The 21,980-nt window shown below is 34.2% G+C and overlaps 1 protein-coding gene across 4 annotated transcripts in view; it reads left to right on the top strand.

The window, feature by feature from the left end:
- The window catches only part of LOC142327390 (putative E3 ubiquitin-protein ligase HERC1), a 314,426-nt gene that overhangs the window by 275,386 nt on the left and 17,060 nt on the right, over positions 1 to 21,980 (top strand). For all 4 annotated transcript variants that reach the window (XM_075370430.1, XM_075370438.1, XM_075370422.1 and 1 more), the window contains exons 43-45: positions 9,985 to 10,178; positions 15,880 to 16,032; positions 19,730 to 19,863. In XM_075370430.1, coding sequence (XP_075226545.1) covers positions 9,985 to 10,178; positions 15,880 to 16,032; positions 19,730 to 19,863 — 481 coding nt within the window. The remainder of the gene's footprint in view (positions 1 to 9,984; positions 10,179 to 15,879; positions 16,033 to 19,729; positions 19,864 to 21,980) is intronic.

The following is a 21,980-nucleotide window of genomic DNA, read 5'->3' as shown; positions in this document are numbered from 1 at the left end:
AGTTCTGAAATCACATCCTTTGTATTGAAGGAAGCTGCAGATGAAACAGCTTGTGCATATGACATTGTCTTTGGTGATCCATTTTTTATGATTTTCTTTGTTTCAATGTTTCTCACTTTTCGAGTGGTTTTAATTTCTTCAATTACTACTACCTCTTTATATATTGGACAGTTTCTAGTTCTTGCTGAATGATTCCCCTGATAATTGATGCAGACAGGTGGATCCCTGCCTGGTCATCAGGATGGAACGGTTCACCACAAATACAGATTTCTTGCGCTGTGTGAAGAAAGAATTTTTAATGTAATAGAGAAAGACTGGTCACAGATATGTGAGAATGTGAAAAAACTAGAAGATGGATATTTTGAGGAAGATCATTTAATTGATAATGTTGAAGAAGAATTTGTCATCAGTTTACAAGAAAGTAGTGATGAAGACTGATTATTCATCTACAAGCGAAAATTATTTCGGTGATGGAAGATTTAGCAACACCTTTAGAGTAATAGTTTCTCCATAACATTAAATCAAAATAAATATCTTCATGCTATTAGCATTTATTTGTAGTTAAAATAAAGACAATTACAAAAATAAAATACATAAATGAAATTAATATGTGGAGTTAATAAATGTATATCATGTATAAAACATAGGATATAAAAAGAAATGAGTATGAGCAGGTAACACATGTTTTTCCATGACTAGTACATTAGATGCAACAGTTGGCAAGTGGCAAACTTTCGGCTCACTTATTGTAAAAGAAGTGTCATTTTTATATAAGTGTCAGCTAATTATATTAAAGATAGAAACTTCGGTAAGGGAACCTTAGTTCAGAAAGGAATAAGGCAAAGTTTGCTCTGTCCCTTTTACATATTAATTTAATTATTTACACAGCATCAACAAGCTTATGCCCACTTAAAGTTACTGATGAATGATAATGAATTTTGTAACATGTAAAAAATGCCATGATGTGCAGAATTCGAACCTGGGACCTCTAAATGAACAGACAGAGATGTTACCACACCACCGTGAAGTTTGTCATATTAACTTTTGTATGAAATTAGCAATGAGAAAACAATTAAAAGTTTTCAAGTAAAGTAACAAGGCAGGAAAAAAATTCAATTACTAAGATTAAGTGATAATATTGTTTTATCTGAATTGAATTAGAAGTAGTTATAGCAAAAATTCATTGTTGGGAAAATAATTTAGTTTGGAAGCATACAATTTAGACAAAATTTAGTTTGGAAGCTGAAACCAGTAAAACAAAGACTAAAGTCCTTTGAAATGCAGTTTTATAGAAAAATATAGAAAATTAGATGGGTTGATTTAGTAAAAAATAAAGTTTTAAGAGATTAGAGAAGAGAGATCTGTTTCTTAATGTATCATGCCGCTGTGTGTTCATACCACTGACATCCAAAGCATCACAATGGTGTCGGGACGAATGAACGGATGTCTAGTCTGTGAAAACCCGCCTTTATCTTATCAGGGCACTTTGGCCTGCTAAGTGACAATATGTCCAATGCAGATGGTTGTACTTCACTGCGGCGAGTGTTAAATGGACAACAAGCTATAACTCCCTATTCACTAAGTTCATCGATGATCTCCTCTTTGGTGCAGTTCAACAAGTCCCTGCACATAACTACACCGTTCGACATATTTAGGGTTACATGTGGTCATATTTCAACGTCTAATAGTCCAATCTTCTTCGCCTGTAACAACCATGAGAATTGTAAATCGTTGACTGTTTCAACGAACACTCCTACTGCAATCTTCCTTACATCCTTTACCAGTCCACCAGCAGCATCTGTGATGCCTCAGGCTATCATGAAAAAACTTGTCTTGCTAAAATCCTCTTCTCTTCTCTTAATTACCAAATATTTCAGAATTACAGCTTTGTCTTTCAGTTGAACCTTGGTGTGATCCATCTTCTTGATTACCAAAAACTCTTGTTTATTGCTAAACTCTATGCACTTCGTCCTCTTCACCTGCAAAGACAGAGACTCTCCAGGACGAGGGTTTTTAAGTGGACCCTCTGCCATGAATGTTGTGGAAGTTGAAAAACCCATAGCCTATATTTTCACCAGTTGATATGTCACAAGGTGCGGGCGGAGAGATGGTTGGGGCATGCCCCAGATCACAGATCCTGCCTGGGTTCCCCCCAGTCCACCGCTTCCCACAGATTTAACCCAGGCCAAGGAATCAGGTACTTCCTGACCCACGATACCAAAATCCTAGGGCTTGGACATACCAATAAGGGCTTCGATACCCTTACCCATGGAACAATCCCTGCAAAGGGCTGAAGCAACTGACTGACACTGGACAGTGCAAGACTTTGGCAGAGCAAGCTCACAGCAGCTCATCCTGAACCCAACTCCACAACCGAGAAGAGGGATGGGCACTCTCCATCCGCACGGTGTCAGTAAATAGGTCACAGTCATGTCTCCCATCCCCGCTGCAAACAGCAAAACTGAAAAGCACAACCGCAACCAGCTCGAATAGCTCGGGACTGCCAATCCTGAACACCACAAGGAGTTCCTGAGCAAGACCATTTTCCCATTTGCCAACATAAGTGCATGTACAAAAGTACCATGTCATTACCTGCCCCGGACATGTGCATAGATGTAACATGGACGTGGGGTTGAATTTATCTGTGGCGTTAATTTTTTTTTTTTTTTTTTTTATTATACTGGCATTGACTTCTACAGTTATTAACCCTCATCTAATTCTTTAAAAAAGGGTTTAAATCACCATCAGCCTCGTCATATGTGAGGGTGTAAAGGGCCCTTACATCTTATTTAAAGAAACACCAGAAAAAACAACACAAGACATTTAGGCACTCACATATATTAAAGACACTGATAACACTTACAGGGTGTAAAGGGCCCTGATATTAAAATGAAACAGTAAATAAAACATAAAAACAAAAATGAAAAAAGAATGTCTTCACAATACCATCATTATTAAAAATATCTATATTAATAGAATGAAAATATATCACTTAGAGATTCCTTAACACAACTTTAATTTACTTATAGACTTGTTAATAGACCACTGGCGTGTAGATAAGCAACTATTTTTTCTTCTTTTCAATTTTCCAAATAAGCGACATTATTTATTAGTCAAATGTCTTTCTGAGGTCCTCGTATATGGTACACTCTTCCATTGGATGCTTGTAAGTGCTTTATTACAAACATTGCCCATTGGTCTTTCTTCGCCAGTTAACAAATATGAATTTGTTATTCATGTATGACCAATTCTTTCTAAGTCTCCTCATCGCCACTTGTTCTCAGTGAGTCAGCTTCACGTCGCTCTTCCATTTATATGGAGAAGTTTTAATTTCGTATTTAATCTTCTCCATTCATTACTCCACCAGTTTCTTATTCTTTTAGACAATTTTTAACATCTGCCACTCAAAGAGGAATTATGCCCAAGTTATCACACACTGTTTCAGTTCTGGCAGCTTCGTCTGTGCTTTTGTTTCCTGCAATACCAACATGCTTTGGAGTCCATACAAATACGCTGTCCTTATTGATTTAAAATGTACAAAATGGACAGGATGTTTTCAATAAGGATGTCCTTAATGTTCTTGTTCCAAACTGCAGTAAGTGCACTTAAAGAGTCAGAACATATTAGCATTCTTTCTTCACAGTTAATGTTCGGAGTAGCAAAGAGCTTGGTGTATGGCAGTAAGTTCTGCCGTATAAACACTGGCCATATCTAGCAGTTTCCAAAAGTGGGCTTCTCCATTTACATATATGGAGCTTCCAACACCATGTTCGGATTTAGAACCATTAGTATAAATTTTAATGTATTCTTTGTAACTACTGATGGTTGATAAAAATTCCTGTTGGATGAATTGCTGTTTTCCATGAGAGAGATCCAATCTTGCGTTTACCGCTTGTAAGAGCTGTGGCGGTGTTTCCCTTGTAGAAATTGCTGACATCTCAGTTAAAGCCATTTCCTATTTTCTTGTCGATTCATGGTACCGTATTCCAGCTGGTCTTGAATAGGTAGCATGATGTTCGTATATTGCGTTCAAAGGATGGTTGTTAAAAGTTTTATTATTTATATGGATAGGAAAGGCCCATATGTTTGCCGCATATCTTAACAGTAGGATCTCTCTTCTATAATGTTGTGGCATATTTCGGCTTCTGACATTAGACTAGTCGGCAGGCTTGAACGGAATCCGCCTGTTGCATATCTTATTTCACTGTTATGTATTACATCTAACTTTCATAAATGCAACTTTTTAGCGAATGAATATACAATACATCTTTAGTTGAGTTTTGATTGAACCAATGTTTTATACAGTTGTATTTTGAATTATCGATCAGCAGTATTTCTTTATCTGAGCTCCAATTGATGTTGGATAAACATTAAGAATGTTCAGGGCTTTATATGTTTAAGTCCTGTATATGTAATCCCCATGTAAGGGATTTGTGTAATAATAAACCTAAAAATCGTATATTATCCTTGTATAATATAGGATGGGCATTGATAGTCAAAACAGGTGAAGAATTCTCTTCCTGTAGTAGTGTACACAGCACGTTTTCTCTGGTGAAAAATTAAAACTGTTACTTCTTACAACTTCATTGAGGGTAGTTATCGCATGTTGCAATTTGTACTTCACCATAGCTGTAGTGTTGCTGGTATGCACAATTGCCAGATCATCAACAGACACTTTTGCTGATTTCTACTGGAATGGCTAATATCAGTTTATTGATGGCGATCATGAACAAGGTACTGCTCAATGGTGATTCTTGTGGTGTGCCACATTCCAATCTTTTTTCTGATGAGTATTCATTGTTAACACGTACTTGAAAAGAACGGTCATTCATATAGTTGCTGAGTAATACCAGTAGATTGCCGTGAATGCCCCATTCATGTAATTGAAGCATTATTCCATAACGCCTGGTCATATCAAATGCCTTCTGCAGGTCAAAGAAGACTTCAACACAATGTTTTCTTGTGATTAAGATGTTATATATAATATTCTATAAATTAATCATTTGGTCAGTTGTTGAGTGGCATTGCCAGAAACCTGCTTGATGTAAGGATAAAAGATTTTCTTTTCTAAAATCCAAACGAGTCTATTGTTTATCATTTTTTTAAATATTTTCCCCATAGCACATGTCAAAGAAATTGGATGGCAACTATTAGGATCTGTCAGATTTTATCTTTCTTTGGAACTGGAACAATATATATTTTTTTCCACTGCTGTGGCTACTTTCCATCCTGCCATATCTGACTATATAGTTCTAACAATCTACGTTTTGCAATGGTATTCAGCTACCTGATCATGACATAATGAATCTAATCAGCAGCTGTGTTGCTTGCTTTCATAAGTTCTATTTTGAAAGATACAATGTATGAATAATTCATTTCAATTCTGAAAGTCAGCAGACCCTCAAATTCTGTTTTTTGCATTCTAAAATATTCATTTTAGCCATTTTACTGGTTTCGAAATGATTGGCAGGTAACTGTGATTTTGTTTGAAGTATCTCAGACTTCATCTTCATATTGAAGGCAAGTTATGGGAGCAAAGTTTGTATGCCCATTAATAGCCTTCACTTACTTCCAAACATCTGATGCAGTTGTGTTTCTGTTAATGGATGACACATATTGCTGCCAGGATTGTTTTTTTAGAAATCAAGTCTTTTTGCATACGCCCTGTATTTTTTAAAGGCAGTCAGTCTTCTAATGTTGGATGTTTCCTAAAATTGTTATGTACTTTTTACTTACTTTTAATAGCTTCACTTATTTCATCGTTCCAACACTGAATGGATTGTTTCTTGAGTTTCCTGGATGTTTTGGGGATATTCTTAATGCCAAGACAAATATGTCGTTGGGCATAGCATTAACATTGGCTTCTGTAACTCCAGTTGTTTCAGGAAGTATCATACTAGCTGTGAAGCTTGTCCAGTCTGCCTTATTAAACAGCCATCTTTTGGAGATATGATATACCTTTTCTTGTAACATCAGTTAACACTGGGAAATGATCACTTCCATGCAGATCTTCTAAAGCTTGGAAAGTGTATCTCGTCAATATCGACGCACTCATAGTGTTAAATCTATACAGGACGTCGATCCATCTCCAGCATTGAAAAAAGTTCCTGAACCATCATTTATGATAATGAAATCAGAATCTATTAGAAACTTTTGCAATTTTCTTCCCCGTGGATCTATTTGTTTCAACCCTCAAAGAGAATTGTGTGCATTAAAGTGACCCAACAGTAGTATTGGCAGGAGAATCTGAGCAATTAATCATGTTATGTCATCCTTCTTCCAGTCAAAATTCAGCAAGTGTGTGCTGCAGATAGTGATCTCCAGTGGACGCTTCGTTGTTATTGCAACCACTTGAAAATTTGTGTTTATTTCAACTGCTTCGATGGTAGCTCTAGTTGATGTTAATATAGGTACTCCACCTCTAACTCTTATATTTGGCGGTTGATCTTGTCAAAATGAATTGTATCTTAGCTGGAAATTTTCATTTCGGCAGAAAATGTGTTTCTTGCAAGCATATACAAACTGGGTCTACATCATGTACCAAGCATTGGAGCTCATGGATGTTTGACAAATATCTATTGATGTTCAATTGAAGAATCAACTCGCTAATTTTTGGATTAGTTTATTCTCTAGGTTTGCTTTTCGCCATTCATTTTTTCTCTTCTTTTCCATTTTTCAAACAGCTTCATGTTCAATAAGTATGTCATCACCCATGTAGCTCCTGGTCTCCAAATCGGAGACCACTGAAGTCGCAGACGACAACTGGCATGTAACAGCGCTTGGTTTAGGTGCCGATTGAGAGGCAGGAAACTGGTGACTGGTCACACCAGTCACCGCCTCAGGCAGGGGGGGCACAGACACCCCACAGTGTGGTTTTTGGTGGTCTCTGTGGTTTGGAGACCACCTCAGTTATAGGAGGCTTGGCTCCTACAATTTTTACAGCTGTCTTCTTCTGTTCAGATCTGCTTTTGCTCATGGTTGACATATTAGCTGGAGGTTGTATCTTTATCACAGGTTTTGTAAATTCCTTATGAGTTAGAGACTTCGTTCTATTGTCAATTATTCTCTCAGTCATAGTAGCTAATGTGGGCACAAGGTTGCCGAGAAACTGGTCTGTGTCAACAGTAGTTGGAGCAGGAATAGCAACCTCAGCCTGAGCATAAGTTGTTGTTGCTCTAGGCTTGCAGGCACTTATAATCTCTTTTGCTTCGAAGTAGCTCATCTTCTGCAGGGTTGTGACTTCCTGTACAGCTACCTTGTCTTTGTAAACAGGACGGTTTCTTGATATGGATAAATGCTGTCCTTGGCAGTTTACACCAGTAGGAGGAGCCTTGCATGGTTCTTTTTCATGAATTTCCTCACCACATGTGCATGTTTGTGGCCTTTTGCACTGAGCAGTGGTATGGCCAAAACATTGACATCTGAAGCAACTCATTGGTTGTGGCACAAAAGCTCGCACATCCAATCTCTGTATAGTCATATGTACTTTCTCCAGCAGGGTTGGTTTGTTAAAAGTAGGGACATGAGTGGCAGACGGAAGAACTTCACCTTTCTTCCTCATGTTCAGCCTTTGGCATTCTATCACTCCTTGAGGTGTCAATTCTTCAACAATTTCCTGCTTCATACAATTGAGTAGATCCTGACAAACCACAACACCCTTTGAGTTATTGAGGGTACTGTGTGGATTGGCTCGTTCCGCAACTTCACCTTTCAGCAAACTCGCCTTCTTCTTTAGCCCAAGAATCTTCTGCGACTCGCTATCATTTGTCATCTTTACATGAAGTTATAAGTTTTACGGATCACCTTTATTGTGCCTCCAACACAATTATTTATCTCTCGAGCGATAACAAAAGGTCTTATCCTCAAAAAATTACCATCTTCTCTACTAATAACCAGATATTTTGGTTTACAAAAACTATTCTTGTACAGAGCCTCTGTATACTCTTAGCCTCTTTCTCTGTCCTTCCATCTCATAACTCTTTCTCTGTTTTGCCTGAGGCGAAACGGCTGGTTCTAGACAAGGGTGTTTATGTGAACCCTCTGACACGTTTAATGATTGTTCAGGCTGCATGATATCTTATACCTTGTGTAACAAGGCTGGTTGCTGGGGTACACCCCCCCCCCACTCCAGGGCTATCAACCCTGGAGGTCCGGCCCAGTACTCCACTCCGGTGGAACTGGTATATGTCTTGGCACAGACCGGATTTGCAATCTCTGCACTGACTCCAGGCCCCTATAGAGTGAAGTTTTTAAGGCTACCATGCACCAACATATATGGGCACCTTAGCTACATGCTTGCCATCGTGGTGGGGCATATGGACAGCAGAAGGGCCCCCGTTACACCTGCAGTAACTTCGACCCTGGCCACCACATCACCAGCTCTAAAGATGGTGTGAATCCATTTCTTTAATAGTTTTAATTTTCATATCTGCAGGTGGCTGAAAAATCCAGTCCTTGTAGAATGAGCACATATGTTAGGGACTAACTGTATTTAAAGACTCAGTCCAGTGCACATACACTAACCTGATCTATTGATCGTAGGTAAATACCTACTGTATCAGAGATGTTGAGCCTCAACATGAAGATGGCAGCACTCATCAACAAAAGTTAAGGAATGTATTCGCGCATGCATTGAAAGGTACTCACTAAAATTTCAGCCATTTTGGACGCTCAGCTGTTGTTTGATAGTTGTTTGAGTAAGTCATTGAGAGGTTTTTTGTGAAAATGGAAAAAATTGAATATCATGCTGTGATTAAATACTTGTATTTGAAAGGCAATATGCCTACGCAAATTAAAACCAAGTTGGATGCTATTTATGGGGATTCTGTCCCATCATTTGCCACCATGAAAAGATGGGCAGCTGAATTATTTAAACATGGTCATACCAGCTTGGTTGATGAGCGTTTGGGACAGCCAAAAACTGCAACTACCACCGATATCATCGAAAAAGTTTACCAAATGGTACTGAACAATCAATGAATTAAGCTTAGAGAAATAGCAGAGGCTATGGGCACATCGAAAGAACATGTTTGTCATATATTAACTGAAGAATTAGATATATGCGTAAGCTATCCATATGTTGGCTACCATGTTTGCTCACTTTGGACTAAGAACACATTTGAATGAACAACTCCAAGGCCCTGCTAGAGCAGTTTAAGCAAAACGAGTCAGAATTTTTGCATCAATTCATAACTGTAGATGAAACATGGATCCATCACTACACTCCTGAGATGAAGCAACAGTCAAAACAGTGGACTGCAAAGGATGAACCTGCTCCAAAAAAGGCAAAGATGTTCCATTGGCTGGGAAGATGATGGCAACTGTTTTTTGTGATAGTAATGGAATTTTGTTTATTGATTGTCTTCAAAATATTAAAACAATAATGAGAGAGTATTACGAATCATTATTTGACAAACTGAAGGCAGAAATTTCAAAAAAACAACCTCATTTGAAGAAGAAGAAAGCGCTTTTACATCAGGACAATGCGCGTGCTCACACATTGATGGTTGCCATGGCTAAATTTCACGAATTGCACTTTGAATTGGTTGACCACTCACTGTATTCACCAGATCTGGCCCCAAGTGACTTTTTTTTATTCCCTAACCTTAAAGTTTTGCTTGGAGAAAAGAGATTTTCATCAGATGAGAAGGTTATTGCGTACATAAACGCCTATTTTATGTAGAAAGATGCCAGCTACTATTTAGAATGGTTAAAGAGGTTGGAATATTGCTGTAAATAGTGTATCAACTTGAAAGGAGACTTTGTTGAAAAATAAAACTATATTTGACAGAAAAAATACGTCTTTTTCTGTTAGGCTCAACATTTTTCAGACAACCCTCATATATCAATTGATATAATTTATAATTATCACTTACTTTGTAGAAAAAATTATATTAATTTGTTGTAAAATTAACTTTAATGTTTTATATTTTTCTTAACATATTCACTATGTATTTGTTAGTAATTTCAGTTTTCTTTCTTTAGGAATTTTATTTGGAGTAGCGATGCGAACCAAGAAACCACTAGCTTTACCACTTTCACCATTAGTTTGGAAATTAATTGTACAAGAACCAGTATCATTCATAGATTTGGAAGAAAATGACTCATTGTATGCCCAAAGTTTACAAGGAGTTAGAGATATACATTTGTCTGGTGTTTCTGAAATTAATTTTCATGAGGTATGAAAATCTAGTCTATTTTTTGTTTATTATTGTACTATTAGTCTAATTATTGCTTATCAAAACTTGCAGATATACATTATTACACTTTAAATGGGCATTTCATTGCTTTTTAAGTTAATTTTTTTTTGGCATGTTTATATTGTTGCCACATGCATGTTTACTATCAGCAAGTCAGTGTGACACTAACTGGAAGATGTTGGGAGACTTTCAGTCCACCTACATGCTTGCAAATCTGTTCCTCCCACCAAGCCAGTTGACTGCATAACTCCCAAACCACAGCAGCTTGCACCCCACCATGTGTGCTGGCAGCTTTATAGACAGCAGCATGGCAATTCAAGAGCATTCACTCTCAGACAACCACCAGGAGAAGACCAAGAAGAAGAAGTCCCTAGTCTGACCCAACATGGAATCTCCTTGGCAGATGCCAACATGCTTATTAGAGCAGCAGGCCTGGCACTAAGCCTGCTAGTGCCAGGAGTCCTAGTGGTGAAAACAGAGCTGAATGAGGACTGCTTGGGAAGAACCTCCTCGGTCACACTAGCAGAAGACAGCAATCCAACACTGCAGGCTCAGGAGGCCACCAATAAAGTAGACACTAGTCTGCTTTATTGGTGCAATAACCGCAGAGGGGAAGCTCAGTCTGTTCCAGTGGATGAGCTGCAACTCCCCAACCACAACTCATTGAGCTAGACTGACATCTCCAGAAACCAGCAACCAGACTCAACAAACCTTCTCAAGGTTACCCCATCAAACACACAAACAGTTCTTCTTAGGGCCACCATAAAGTTCTAAGGTGCCACGTGTGTCATAGCAATTTGGTGACAATATTAACTTTAATTGAATAACATAATCCCTACTTGTAATGAAGTACAGCTCTGCTCAAAAGGAAGCAGTTTCAAAATGACTGTCTCAACATTCTTCTTCTCATTTAATAATTCATAGTCAAAGAATCTATAAACATTTTATTTTGAGAATTTCCCACTCTTACAGTAGTGTAGTTAAGACATCCTCGATTAGAGCCAAGCACAATCCACTGAGTAGGTACAGCCAGGTCAGTCAATAAGCAAAGTGTCTCACCACATAGACTTTACATTTATAATAATTGAAATATTTTTGTATTAAATAATATATTTGTTAATTACATGATTTAAATTATTTGTACCTTATTATTTTATTAATATATACTAAACCGTATTTACAATTTGATTTCAAATTATTTGTATATTGTAATTCTAATGCAAATACAGATTAATACATGTCTTCTCTTTCGGTTGGGATAATTTCTTTGAAATTTTTCTTGCTGCTGTATTAATATTTACTACTTCTAAAAGTTTAGTAGTTCAAAAACTTACATTATATTTATTATAATTATATTGAAAGTTAAGATTCATAAAGTTATCATTCAGAAAAATGAGAATATAATCATACAGAAGCATGCTCGCATCTAGATCAGCTAGTCGTAGGTTTAATTCTTAGTAAGACCTGGCATTTTTTCTCATAACATTTATTTCATTGTAGTTTTTCACATGTAATTTTACTTATTAAAATTCATGTAGAGAAGCAAATTTGAGATTACAGTAATAAAAGTAAACATATATGAGAGTTATCCCAAAAGTAATGTACTGTGCAAATGAGCGCAAAAGCAAAGACGTGCATTGACTTGTAGAAATCAGCAATATGTAGTCTGAAGTGTTACAAAGCAGACATGTAACTCAGGACTTATTTTGTGCATAACAATGTCAGTGCAGTCCAAAGACGAGGCAGAATTGAAGTTGGACTCGATAACAAAATTTGAATAATGCATGTACATCAAAATCAAAATTAAAGAGTTAATACTCTGCCAATAATTTATCAATTGTTTCTAGGGAAGTGTGTGATGATGATATTGTGGATCACAGCACCTTACAGTATTGCCATAAAAAGTTTAAAGAGGGCAGAAGGAGTACAGCAGATAAGCCATGTTCTGGCTAAATGACTGGCGATATAAACAACACAAGCATCACTAATCTTGTTATGATGAACAACAAAAACCATTCCATGACAGTGAGAGAAATTGAAAATGAAATTGGAATACCAAAAACTATATTATACCACATTTTAACGAAACATTTACATAGAAAAAAAGGTTGCAGAGTGATGTGATATTACACCAACTGAATGACCAGCAAAAAGTGATGTCTCAAATTACAAGAGAACTGTTAACATGTTATGAAAGGGAAGGCAAGCAGGCCTGAATCGAGTAATTGCTATTGATGAAACATGGGTATGTGATTTTGAACCTGAACTCAAGTTTCAGCAGTTTAGAAGAGTCCACCCTCTGAGACCAAAGAAATGTACCACATACTGTTAAAATGAAGCAAGTGATGATTTCCGCTTATGATAAAGAGGATGTTACTACTATAGAAAGAGTGTCAAATGGTGTTAATATCAAAGTACATTCAGAAGACAGAAACTACTACACAAACTTCATTCAAAAGATTTTGAAAAAATTTGAAAACTGAGTTGAAAAATATAAACAGTAATTTGTAAATTTTGCGTGACAATGCTCACCCACATATTGCAACTTATGTCTTTGATATATTCATCAATTATGCTTGGGAAATGCTTCATCATTCACTGTCCTAACCTGATTTGAGTCCACCAAACTTCAGTCTCTTTCCAGAGCTAAACGAACCACTCCAAGGAATTCGATTCAGTAGTTTAAAAGAGTTATGAGCTCCCATGACCCAGGAAATTTGACACCTATGATATGTCCGACTCTTCATAATCGAAAATCATCACTTGCTTCACTTTTGACTACATGTGGCAACATTTCTTTCATGTGGTCTCAGAGAGTGTTGACTTTCAAATGCTGCTTTGCCATGACCCAGGAAATTCAACATTTCAGGAGATGACTTCCACTGATAGGAATTCAAAAGCTGCCAAATCATTAGTAAGTGTGCATTACACATGAAGAGAATTATACACATAAACACGAGCATGTGTGCATACACACACAGAGAGAGACAGACAGACAGACACACACACACACACACACACACACACCAGGTGTCCCCAAAAAAAACTTCAAGGTTTCAAGAACAAATATATTCTTATTTTGCAGCACTCTGTAGTGTTATGCATGATCTCAAAGAGACAAAAATTTAGTTTTAGTTTACACATTCTCTGTCAGAGCAGCTGTTTAGATGTTTGCACTGACCAAGCTGTTATGAGTCTCGGCTTCAGTGGCATTGCCACAAGAGAAAACACAATGCATGCACTGGTTTGCTAAAACAAAATTAAGACCACCATGTAAAGAAATTATGTGCAAATCTATTATAAAAATTTTCCTAGTTACAAAGGAGTTCCAACTTTGGGACACCAAAGTTTGGAAAATACGAACACTGAACCACATTTAATTAAATCGGTCAGAATTAATTGATCTTATTCATGATCTAAATTTATCCAAGAATCAAGCAGAAATTCTTGCAACACAGTGTTAAAATAAGTGCTTTCTGTGACAAGCAACGTGAATTTGAACGTTTCTTCTTCCTGTACAAGGACTTAGTGTACTGTAATTTTTGTAAGGAAACTTTACTTATGGGATATATGCACCATCCTAATGAATGGTGTCTTTTTATAGACTCCTCAAAGCATAGTTTAAAAGCAGTCCTTCTTCATGTTGGAAATAATATCCCTTCAATCCCTTTAGTTCATACAGCTCACATGGAGTAATATGAAAATATGAAACTTGTGTTGAATATGATTCAGGATGAGAAACATTTGTGATATATATGTAGAGACCTGAAAGTGATAGCACTGTTACTTGGTTTACAACTTGGGTATACTAAATTTTGTTACTTCTTGTGTGAGTGGGACAGAAATAGGAAGAATCATTATGTTAAAAACAGTGGCCAAAAAGAGAAACATAACTATATGAGAGAAGAATGTTAGAGTCCAGCACTAGTAAAAACTGAAAAAGTTTACCTTCAACCACTACACATTAAAGTAGGATTAATGGAAAATTTTGTTAAAGCAATGGATCATATCATGATGAGACTTTTCTTTCTTTTTCCTGTTTAGCCTCCAGTAATTACCGTTCAGATAATACTTCAGAGGATGAGTGAGGATGATATGTATGAGTGTAAATGTAGTCTTGTACAGTCTCAGTTCGACCATTCCTGAGATATGTGGTTAATTGAAACCCAACCACTAAAGATCACTAGTATCTACGATCTAGTATTTAAATCCGTGTAAAAATATCTGATTTTACTAGGACTCGAACGCTGGAACTCTCGACTTCCAAATCAACTGATTTGGGAAGACGCATTTACCACTAGACCAACCCAGTGGGTATCATGATGGGACTGGATTTCACTTTCCAAAAAGCAAGTTCCTAATATAAGTTATGTTAAGATAAAGGAAGGTATATTTGTTCGACACACAAATAAGAAAATTAATGAATGTTATTGAGTTTGAAGACAGTGTGAATGACTGCAAGGTTGCTGAATGGAGATCTGGATATTTCCCTACCAGTCTTTGAGTTGTGAGTGATGAACATGGAGAACACTTTCATCAGGAAATATCCACCATGGAACACACTACCAGGGAAAATGGAACACAAGAATGCTGGTTGACTACTGCTAGAATTTCAGGACTGATGTGCCTGCAGTAAACTAAACCAGAAAATCCAAAAAAAGCAGATTTTAGTAGAAATTGCATGTATAATGTTATACTACTGTCACAATTCCTTTTTCTTACAACAAATGGTAATTCCAAAAAAAAAAAAAAAATACCTAAAAGAAAGAACCTATATATTTGAAATCACAATCAAAAATACTCTAAGATTTAGCTATATATACTAAGATTTTGTTTTTCTTTAGATATATTAAGATTCTTGTACCAAAGAGAAACAAAATTTTGTTGCCTGGTTAATTATTAATAACAATAATTATTGAGTATTTATAAGTTACAAAAATAAACTTATTTAATGTTTATTTGTTTATTCTTTCTCTTAACAGAAAGTTTAACAGGCCTAAGCTGAATTACAATTATACTTTCTCCTTTTTCTTCTTTATGATGAGTTTTGTAGTTTGTGCAAAAATGTCTAGTCTGGTTGGGATCCAAACTTACAATCTCCCAAATGAAAGGCAGAGATGCTACCTCTTCACCACAGAGATCAGTGGTTTATGGGATTGATGTAGGATTTTTGCAGTCTTTTGATTTTTTTTTCTAAGTAAAGAAAAATGTATTCACTTTAAAATATGTTTATGGTTTTTTTGAATAAAATAACATATTTTTGAGAAACTCTTTATCTCCTGCTTACAAGGAAAGTATAAATCTGTCAAATTCACTTATACATTTTCACCAACCTCTTTAACAATTGCTGAGCTAGTACTTACTAAAAAAAAAAAAAAAATCAATGTAGGATTTAAAATTAAGAAGTATGTCATAAATTGTGTAATTTTTATGTTTGTCGCATTGGCTGCACAAACCGTTATAAAAAAAAGAACTTCTTAAACATTTTATTCTCTGTACCTCTTAATATTTTGATGGATTCTATGCAATAATTCTGATTACTTGATTAATTTGAATATTACTTTGATCTATTAGCTGAATGAAAAGTATATGTCTAAGATGTATCCTTTTGTATATTCACTTGTGTATGATGTTGTTATCTTATTTTTGTGTAATCTATGGTTTATTGTTCTGAATTTAGGTAATTCCAGTGGAGTGTTTTGAAGGAGCAAGTTGGACTGGTAAAGTTGTACCTATAGTACCTGGAGGAAGAAGTGTACCATTAACTTTTCATAATCGCCAGCAATATGTTAATGAAGCGATTAAGTTTAGACTTCATGAAATGGATTTGCAGGTACTATTAGTATGAAAGTGTTGAATGGTGAAAAGGTAAAGGTTTAGTGAATTCACTAGTCGTGGAATGTTGATGTACATTTTTCTACTATTGAGCCTTGTGCCACCTTCAATCCAGCTGCTGGTAATGGTCATCTAATAGTACATAATTAATATTATCCAATTACCGAGTACCTGATATTATAAACTAATGAGAATTAATGAATTAAACTGTTATGTATTGTTAAATATTATAGATAAATGCTGAAGAGTTAATGAAAAATTTTAATGTAAATTTTTTTTTCTGTTATATCTTAATCTTTTTCCCTGACTGCAAAAGAAGGTTAATATGTCTGATAACCATCTAAGTTTGCATGTTAGTAGCATTGTAACTCTAAGTTGCTGCTGGAAAAGCCTACTGATAAATCTCTGCTGAGATCCAGTGATGTTCCTTTGCTCCCAGCAAGTGCAAGCTCCATGATAGGTGTCTATGCTGTAAGAGGGGTAGGAGTCCTGAAATCTCTTTAGGATCTGGAATCCCAAATAAGAATGCATACCTATGTTCTCTCTCTCTCTCTCTCTATATATATATATATATATGTATATCCTTTTGATTGATGACTGTTAGCTGTGGATATAGCCCCAGCTGTCAGGTAGTTATGGGTGGAAAAAAAATCATTCTTAAATCAGGTTATACTGTAGGAGTTAAAGATTCCTGCACTGGGTGTATAAAAATATAATCACTTTACCTTGCGTCATAAGTGTAATTATCATAAATATTATCAAGCGTGTGGTGTGGGTTTTTAATAATCCAACTTACTGGACCAGAAAATTCACTGACCCCAGTATTCCTGTACTATTAACAAAGTCATAGAGGACAAATGTGGTACATTGAGAAATATTTGTCAGCTCCATAGTGGGATTCTTTTGGTAGGGAGTTACTGATAAACAGAGAAAATGGCTGCTAGAGTTAACTGCACTTGGTTTGATTTTTATTTATCAAATAATTAATAACCATTTTAATTTTTTATTATAATTAGCAACATTGAAAGCATTTAACAATAATTTGAAAAAAGCAAATAATTAATAGTAGCGTAGATGCTATAAAGTGGTACTTTGTCAGTTACTGCCGAACAAACAACTGTATGTGATGTTTGCTGGTAAATTGGTCTCAAAAAGCATAATTAAAAATTAAATATTATATACTGTATTAATTGTATATTATATAATATATTAATTATAAATTATATTTGTCAATATAATATAAACCTTTTTATTGTCATTTAGCTTAGCTATCCTTCCATAATGGATTAAGATGGGTTGTCTGAAATGAGATTGAACTTAAGATTTTTTTATGCCAGAAACGTGAAAACATGAAAGATAAACATAATAAAGGAGTTGTTTATGCCAGTTGAACAAAAGTTCAATAGTTTTCATGGAAATATTATTTTAAAGCTAGTAATTAATTGAGTGCACTATTAAGAAGAAAAGTTGCATTTTAAAGATCTGCAGTGAACAAAATTTGGCTTTTCCTTTAATTTACAGGAGTTTTGGAAACTCCACACATAATGTAGTGTAAAAATAAACTCTACATGTAGGTAGTTCTGCTGCTGTTGCTGCAATTTAGCCCACTTATGCACCATTGTTAGGTTGTGACTCATGTAGTGAATTAAACGATATTGGATACTGTACTGGTCCTTTAAGAACAATTTGCTTCTCTTACAGAAGCATGAAACATACCTTGAGAGAAAAATTAGGAAACTTAGATGAGGAATGTAGGTTACAGCACTTGTCAAAAAACTTGTTATTACTTTCATGAAAGGGAAAGAGATTGGTTGTGGCCCTCAGGTAAGTAAGACCACTCTGAAATCTATATCAGCAGGTACTTCTGCAAGTCTTGTTTCTTCAAATCCTATTATCTAGTGCCATCAACCTCATTTAATGAAGTGTAAAATGGAAAGCTATCTTCAGGAGCTTTCATTGTGAGTTCTGTACTTTTAGTGGTAAAAGAAATGTCAGCAAAATACAGTTGTTTTTTTTTTTTTAAACTGATTAATTGACATCTTAGAAGAATGCACTCTTGCCTTGAAGATCTAAAAGTTCTACTACAAGATTCTGAGCTACTAATTAAAATATATATATATCATAGGATGCAGACTGAACAAAAATGTTAATTTGTATGTAGCATTTTGGATACCATATTGAAACATTTGGATATTATGGTGTTTTATGTGGTTAAATCATGTCTGGTTTATGGGGCTTTGATAGTTTTAAAACTGTATCAAGTCTGTTATTGGATAATGGCTTCTGCGTCTAAATATGGAAAAATACTTTTTTTTTTTTCTTTCCTAGTCGGAGTGAGAATTAATTCTGATCACTTGTTTGGGTTTTTTTAAGTACTCGCTGCAGAAACGATGTGATAGAACAATGATCATTACTTCTATTTGGTTTTGAATCACCAAAGATAAACATAATAAAGAATAAACATGCATAACGAAATAAAGATAAATATAAAACTTTGAAGTGAATTTGAATTTTCTTTGTCTTTAGTTGCCTGCACTTCATTCTTCTTCAGCTAAATGACTAATATAGTCATATATAGTTAGCCTTATATAAATGTTCTTTGTCAAACAATTTTTGATTTACTCATCATTTATTATTTCACATTAATGCAGTTCTTTAAACTGTTGATTGAGTTCTATTTTGTTTCCCAAAATCAGTGTTAAAATGGTCTTGGTTTTCCATAAAGAGCTGGTCTTATGATAGCTTTTTTATATTATGCTTTATCTATTTATGTTATATTTATACCGTGGTATTTTTTATGTTCTTTTTCTTCTTTTATTAATTTTCTATTATATTTTATAAATAAATCTTTTAAATATAAGTACCACTATTTTACATATATGTTACAACTCTTTAGCTGTGTTCATGGGAGTCCCCTTGCAGTGTTACTTTATTATTCTTTTTGATAGTAAGAGGCTTGGTTGTAAATAAAAGTTTGTGTACAATTAAAGGATGCCTTTCATTTCATTTGTTTTGTTTAGGTAAATTTTCCATTTCCCTACTTCATTCTGAGGTAATGATGACCCATCTTTTGGTTGTTAGTATCTCCCCAAAAATCCCATTTCAGAGAATTCTGGAAAAAGAAGTCATATAGATTCTAAATTTACTACAAGATACTAATTATTTTAATTGAACTCTACTACTGAATTCTTTAAAAACAACCATTCTGATTGTTCATCTTTATAATAAAAAAAGTCTTAATCAGTATTGTGATTGTACTGCAGAAATTAACTACACGTATCTAATTCAGATGCTCCTAAGGGTGTGGTTAAATGAATAGATTAAAAATAAACATTTGCAAGAATTATTAGGTATGATGAAAAAAATTAAAGGAATAGATGTATTTAATGTAATTTCTGAATCTTGGTCTATGCAACTTGCTACTTGCTTATAATTGTATTTAATTGTTATTCCTGAAACACTAATTGATAATCATATATTTATATATTTTAAAGAAACAAGAGATATCTGCAAAACTGCTAAACACAGTTAGTGAAAATAAAATTTGTACGTACTGCTATTAATTGGTTTAACCAGATAATTATATACCATCTTTTAATAAATAAAATATCTTAAAACAATTTCATTAACATATTTGTAAATAAGTGCATTTATGAAAAATTAATTTTCATTTATAAGTATTAATGTAACTTCAGGTTGCAGCAGTAAGAGAAGGGATGTCATGGATTGTTCCTGTGCCTTTATTATCACTGGTTACAGCTACTCATATTGAACAACTTGTTTGTGGTTTACCTCATATCTCCATACCATTATTGAAAAGGATTGCGAGGTAATGGTTATAGAAAATAATTTTTGAAGTTAATGCTAAAAGATACACGAAACATTTGAAGAAATAGAATTTATATGTTATTAAGTTTTAATATCTGTTTTTATATTGTTTTATATCTGTTTTTTGACTGTATTTTGAAGTGAGGAAATCATTTTTGTACCTCAAGTATTGGTGTATTTGATTTATGTTGTATTTTTTCACCTAATATATATATATATATATATATATATATATATATATATATTTTTATACTGTATGTATTTGTTAATTACAAATTATTTGAACTCATTAAGGAATGACCATTAGTAAAATTTTCTGTATGTTGTTTATAACATACATATCTATTCTGTTTGTGAAGTGATTTTTGCCTTTTGTCTGCCCCATAATATACTTTCTATAGTTAATCTACACAGATTAGATTAGATTTTGTAGTTAATCTACAGTTAAAAATTGTAGCTGAATTTTTGTAATTTTAGGTAGATGGGTTAATATCATGATTCAGCGTTTGTATATGTTTAGTATGTGTATATTTTATTTGCCACTTCTGATATCCCCTAATAATGGTGCACACATTTTGAAGTTTTTGTTTTATTTTTCATTCCAGAAAATCAGGTGCAGATCATTGCATTATGGTTGGAGGTTCTCTAGTAAAAATGCTATTTTGTTAAAAATAAATGTAACCTAAATATTGGTGATTTATTTTGGTAGTTTTCTGTTTTTACGTGGCAAAGTATAGTGTATAACTAACAAATTTTTCATTGCTTACATAACCCAACTTACCAAGTTTTTCAAAAATTCTTCCATATTTGTGTGTTCACATACTTAGGGCCACAAATCTGTTAATATTCTTCTACAGTTGTTTCTCAAAACTTATTCTACAGATATTCACCAACAAAATCAAACATTGGATTTTATCTCCACTTCTCTTTTCTTCCTTTCATTTCACCAAAAATATGTACAAAAATGGCTCCAAGTGTGTTTTTAGAAGTTATGTGTTTGAGTTTTGCATTTATTCATTCATTTGTTTTTAAAATTTACACTGAAAAAAATTGTATATAATAAATTAGTTATTATTACATTTAATTATTATTTTAAATATTTTGAATTTTCATGAATAACATATCAAACCTTTCTTCCACTTCTTATGAGTAACAAGGCATACATGCTAAGGTGAACAGTATTTTTACATTTAAATATTATTATTCATATTTTTATGTCTCCACAGATTAATTAGACAATCCCTAGTCAATCATATTAATTAGACCATCGTATGGTTTTCTTCTGTTTCTTAACTTATAGAAAATAACTTATTTACACTTTCAATAGATATTGATGCAGTTTGGAAAAAATTGACTAAATTGGGGTTTTATTATATACTGTTGTTTCCCCAATTTGTTTATTTTTGTAGTTTAATTTTTAGCCATACAGCTATAAATATATAAATGTTTAACAAAATGAAACCATTAAACAATCTTTTTCATCACAGATAAATTCTTTCCTAATTTTGGAAGGAAACTCTATTAAACTTTTCATGTTAATTAATGTTCCCATTTATTTATTTTTTTTTATTAAAATTTTGACATTCTGTATTTGGTGTTCTAAAATGCCTGTAGTCTATTTATAAGTTTTTTTTATATTTCTAAAATCAGACGCTTGCACAAATGGAAACAGTTTATAGCTATGAAATATTTGTCTATTAAAAAGTAAATTTTTCTTAATTCCAAGTAATCAGACTTTTTTTTCATCTTCTATGACAGAATAGGATCACTTTTGTCAGTCCATTATCCACATCTCATTGAAGGAACTGTTCAGGCTTTGTGGTCCTTCCAGTACTTTTTCATGCATCCTGATCTCCGTGCCCTTTCTGGTGTTGAAATTATTCATTTTGTGAGTTTCTTTTTTGTGAGTGTGAAGCAATTGTTTTTGTCCTTGATTTTGTTTGTTTAATTTTATCTTGTCTGTGGTGTAAAGCCAGTTTCCTTCAGATCCTCTCTTATTTCTCTTATCTATCTGCATCTTGTCTTGGTGTTTTTTGAGTCAAGATCGTACTGTACCAGCTGTTTCAGAAGTCTCAATTCTTGCAGCCTCATGTTGTGTTCAAATAATCCTATTATCCT

The sequence above is a fragment of the Lycorma delicatula genome, chromosome 1 (assembly GCF_047948215.1).
Source record: "Lycorma delicatula isolate Av1 chromosome 1, ASM4794821v1, whole genome shotgun sequence".
Taxonomy (NCBI): domain Eukaryota; kingdom Metazoa; phylum Arthropoda; class Insecta; order Hemiptera; family Fulgoridae; genus Lycorma; species Lycorma delicatula.
This window is presented reverse-complemented; position numbering and strand designations above follow the sequence as displayed.